The sequence below is a fragment of the Triticum urartu genome, chromosome 3 (assembly GCF_003073215.2).
Source record: "Triticum urartu cultivar G1812 chromosome 3, Tu2.1, whole genome shotgun sequence".
Classification (NCBI taxonomy): Eukaryota; Viridiplantae; Streptophyta; class Magnoliopsida; order Poales; family Poaceae; genus Triticum; species Triticum urartu.
In genome coordinates, this window is record NC_053024.1 from 484,780,439 (window position 1) to 484,785,007 (window position 4,569).

The 4,569-nt window shown below is 51.9% G+C and overlaps 1 protein-coding gene across 1 annotated transcript; it reads right to left on the reverse strand.

Moving 5' to 3' along the window:
• Positions 1-1,726: 1,726 nt before the first annotated feature.
• Positions 1,727-4,252, reverse strand: LOC125544493 (protein PLASTID MOVEMENT IMPAIRED 2-like). The gene is made up of 2 exons (XM_048708208.1): positions 3,941-4,252; positions 1,727-3,833 (listed from the first exon to the last, which is right to left on the reverse strand). Exons 1-2 carry the CDS (start codon positions 4,037-4,039, stop codon positions 2,091-2,093), a joined length of 1,842 nt encoding a protein of 613 aa, XP_048564165.1. The 5' UTR covers positions 4,040-4,252; the 3' UTR covers positions 1,727-2,090.
• Between the last annotated feature and the right edge of the window lie 317 nt (positions 4,253-4,569).

A 4,569-nucleotide genomic window follows, 5' to 3' on the forward strand; every position in this document is an offset into this window, starting at 1 on the left:
GGGGGTAAAAACGATTCGAATAAAGGCTTGGTCGTAGTGTGATGTCGCGCTACGAAATACGTCAGCAGATTAGATTTGTGTTAATATTATTCTCTCTATGGCAATATGTGGAAACTTATTTTGCAGAGCCGGACACTACCCTTAGTGTTTACAAACTTTTATGAAGAACCTGGAAGATGAACCCACCTTGCAATGCCGAAGACAATCTGCGCGCCGGACTCGTCGTCATTGAAGCCTAGTTCAGGGGCTACTGAGGAAGTCCTGGATTAGAGGGTGTTCGGATAGCCGGACTATACCTTCAGCCGGACTCCTAGACCATGAAGATACAAGATTGAAGACTTCGTCCCGTGTCCGGAGGGGACTTTCCTTGGCATGGAAGGCAAGCTTGGCGATGCGGATATTCAGATCTCCTACCATTGTAACCGACTTTGTGTAACCCTAACCCTATCCGGTGTCTATATAAACTGGAGGGTTTTAGTCCGTAGGACCGAATCCAACATACAACAATCATACCATAGGCTAGCTTCTAAGGTTTAGCCTCCTTGATCTCGTGGTAGATCTACTCTTGTACTACCCATATCATCAATATTAATCAAGCAGGACGTAGGGTTTTACCTCCATCAAGAGGGCCTGAACCTGGGTAAAATATTGTGTCCCTCGTCTCCTGTTACCATCCGCCTAGACGCACAGTTCGGGACCCCCTACCCGAGATCCGCCGGTTTTGACACCGACAGGGAGTGTGACTGGACTAGCCGATATACCTTGCAGAATAGACGTATTTAGTGGCTGGATAGAGAGCTTTCCTAAACATCAAAGGCAGGTGATAGCTGTGCGCATTGCGTCAGTTTTCTGGACTTTGTGAAAAGCCAGGACCTCTGCTACTTTTCATCATATTTACCCGCATGATCCTAGTGTTTTGTTCTATCAAGTTGCTTACTGGATCTCCTATTGGGCGGGCCTATAGAGAAGAGGAAAGCAATCGATCATGCAGGAGGTGGCGGCGCTGCTAATTGAGGTGGCGAATGGTTCTTTCAACAAGAGTAGAGGCTGGGCGCCGATGACGAGAAGGCTTGGAGTAGGGTAATTTTTAGTTTTTGCATTTATTTGGAGCTCGCTTTAGCCGGGACAGGCTGCTGGGGATGCTTTTTCTCGTTTTTTGCCGCGAAAATTGCAGGGCCCTTGCGTGGTATCCCTCTCTTTGCAAATGAGAAGTTAGTTGATGCCTCAGCATGTTGCTTTGTGCTCATCCTTTCGAATATTTAAAGACTTTGTTTATCGGTTTTCTTTCATTTAATGGAATGAAATTGGGGGCATGCCCCTCAATTCGTAAAAATACTTTTTAAAAGGTCAAAAGTTACAAACTTTGATCAAGTTTGTGGAGAAAAATATTGACATCTAAAATGCTCATATATAACTAGACTCATCATAAGTTGTAGCCTCATATGTTATATATTTAGAATTATAGATATAAATCATTTTCTCTATAAACCCGATCAAGGTTTGTAGATTTGACCTTTTAAAAAGTCTATATGCACTACATTATGTAAAAACATTAGTTTGGTGAATTCAATTGATTTGAGCCATTCAATCATCTATATCGAATGTCTCATGCTGCTCCAATTTGTAGCCATCACATCATGTATAAATTAGAAACATGTTAATTACATTGATCGTAATTTGAAAATAAAATTAATTGTATTAAACACAATTAATCTCGGATTCAACATTAATTGCAATTAATTTTGAAAATAATATTATTGTCAAACTAGACGGGAGTGCACATACACGAACACTAGTGCATGAAACAGATAAAGTCTTTGCTTTTCACGCAGACTATACATGACAACACCTATACTTGGTAGACCTATTGATTTGATATCGTGAATGTTGATGTTTTTTCTATAAACTTAATAAAACTTTGATTTTTTTAATGTAAGACAAACCTGAAATGGGAACTAAAATGAGACATATAGAACGGGGATCAAAAGAGGACCAGACCGCGCAGCATATCACGGGCCGACACCGCAGGAAACGGATTCAAAGCCATGCACGCACTCTGCTCTCTCAGCAGAGCAGCCGCACGCAGCTCTTCAGTTGGTGCTCTTGTCGCTGCCGCCTCTCTTCTCCTTGATGAGCTTCAGGAGGCTGGGCATCATCTTCTTCTTCCTCTTGATGGTGAACGACGGCGACTTGGGGTTCCAGTTCGCCGCGGACACCGACGACCGCCGACCCTTCGACCTCTTCGACGTCGCCGACACCCTGCTCGACCTCCGCCGCGGGTACGCGCACTGCAGGCCCACACTCTCCGCCGTCGCGTTCAGGTCGTACAGCTCCTGCTCCAGCGCCTTCTGCTCGCCCGCCGTCTTCTCCGCCTCCGACGCCACCTGCGCCTCCCTGGGGCCCATCTCCCTCATCTCCCGCTCCGCCGCCTCGGCCCGCATCGCCACCTCCTTCTCGCTGGCCTTGAGCGCCTGCACCCACGCCTGCGCCGCGGCCACCTTCTTGTCGGCCACCACCCGGACCAGCGCCGCGCGCCCGCTCAGGTACTCGTACTCGAACCGCGAGACGGTTATAGTCCCCTGCCGCCGGGGCGCCGCCGACGCCCTGGCCTGCATTGTGCTCTCCACGGCAGCCTTGAGCTTCTTCATTGCCGACGCCTCGGACGCCTTCGCCGCCTCCAGCTCCTTCACCGACTGCCTGATCCGCTCCTCGGCCGTGGCCATCTCCGCGGCGACGTTGTCGGCCTCTGCTAGCACGCACCGCTTCTCCAGCATGGTCAGCTCCTCCTCCTTGCTCGCCGCCTCGGTCTCGGCATGCAGCTGCTGCATCGCCGCCGTGAGGTTCGACACGATGGCCTTGGACCTCTCGTCGGCGGCCGTGACGGCCTCCATCTGGGCCCTCGCCTTGAGGAGCTTCGCGTTCAGCTGCTGCACCTGCGCGTCCGCGTTCTTCTCCTGCGCCTTGAGCCGGTCGATCTCCTGGACGACCCCCATGATCTCGGTCCGGGTGCGGTCCATGGAGGTCATGAACTGGAACGCCCCCGCCTTGATGCTCTCCAGCTCGTTCTTCGCCATGGACAGCTCGGCCTCCGCGGCCTGCAGCAACGCCCTGTCCTGCGCCTCTCCTTTCTTCTGTCTCGTGGTATCCTCCGCCGCCCCATCGTTCGGGACGTGGTGCTTCTCCATGGCGCGCACCAGCTCCATCTCGCCCTGCAGGACCTCCACGTCGGCGTTCGTGGCTTCCAGCTTCGCCTCCAGCTCCCTCGCGCGGCTCACCTCCCTGCGCGCCTCCTTCACCTTGGACCTCGCGGCCTCGATCTCCCGGGCGAACCGCTCTGCCTCGGCGACGTGCTGGGCCTCCAGCTCGCGGCGCTCCCGCTCGGCCTCGATGCGCGCGAGCTCCACCAGGACGTGCTCCTCGTTCGCCTCATCCACGCGCCGCTTCATCTCGTCGGCGGCCTGCAGGTTGGACTGGATCTTGCACACCGTCGCCACGACGTCGCTCTCGGCCTTGGCCTTGGCCTCCGCCGCGGACTTCACCTCCAGTTTCAGCTTGCGGAGCTCCCTCTTGACGCGCTCCAGCTCTTGCGACACCTCCGCGTACTGGGCCTCCTCGGCGCCATTCTTTCGTGTCCACGTTGCTTGCAGCCCTGACCTCTGGGACGTCGCCTTGGCCTTGGTCTGGTCGATTTGGCGCTCCAGCTCCTTGGCCATGGCTCGTGCTCTCGATAGCTCCGACTCGGCGCCGGCTCGCTCGTTATCCACTGACGCCTTCCGCTCGTTCAGCTTGTCCATGTCGGATTTCGCTCGTTGCTTCATTTCAGAGGACAGGTTCTGCATACAACAAGGTAGATATGAACTTAGTACTACAGTTAAACAGTACTCCAAGAAACAGGGAAGATATGGCAAGTCGTCCATGAATTTCGGGATTGAAAGAGTACCTCTTGAGCTCTGTTCTTGTCTGCCTTTCTTCCACCGATGCTCTCGCCGAAGATGCTCATTGTGGCTCTCACTGATCCACCATCCATGGCAGCCTCCATTGTGCTCCAAATGACGCAACCTAACAAGAAGTGTATACAAGCTGCTCGTATATCCTCACCAGACAAATCTGTAGGCTCACAGCGACGCAGACCATTGGAAATTTATTTGGTTGGAAGGGGAAGGAGAGGCAAAGGAGAGAGGGGAGTTTATGTGCTGCTGAACGAGGACAAGTGTTTCAGCCTCAGCTCTATCCTTCTTGGCAGGACTCGGAGGAGCTCACTACCACACAGCACAGCTGTTCCCGTTTTATCCACCCTGTTCCTGTCCCTGCCTCCCATCACGTTTTGAGAATTGTCTCTAGCAATTAGTAACTGACAGCTCCCGTTCAATTTATTTCGCTGTTTCGCTTGTAGCACTAGAATACCTCTCTGGGGCTTTGGAGTAAAACAGAAATGGGATTTTCCGCGATGCCTTTTGGCCACATAAATTGCAAGTGGCTCGTGTTGCATTGTATCGATGGGACAATGGCTGTATTTGGAAGGTAGACTTTTTTTCAATTAAGAAAATATTTCAATAACTAATTAACAAT

Coding starts and splice junctions, on each gene's coding strand:
- LOC125544493 (XM_048708208.1), bottom strand. CDS start 4,039: ATGGAGGCTGCCATGGATGGTGGATCAGTGAGAGCCACAATGAGCATC. Junction 3,834..3,940: donor ACAAGAACAGAGCTCAAGAG/GTACTCTTTCAA, acceptor TGTTGTATGCAG/AACCTGTCCTCTGAAATGAA.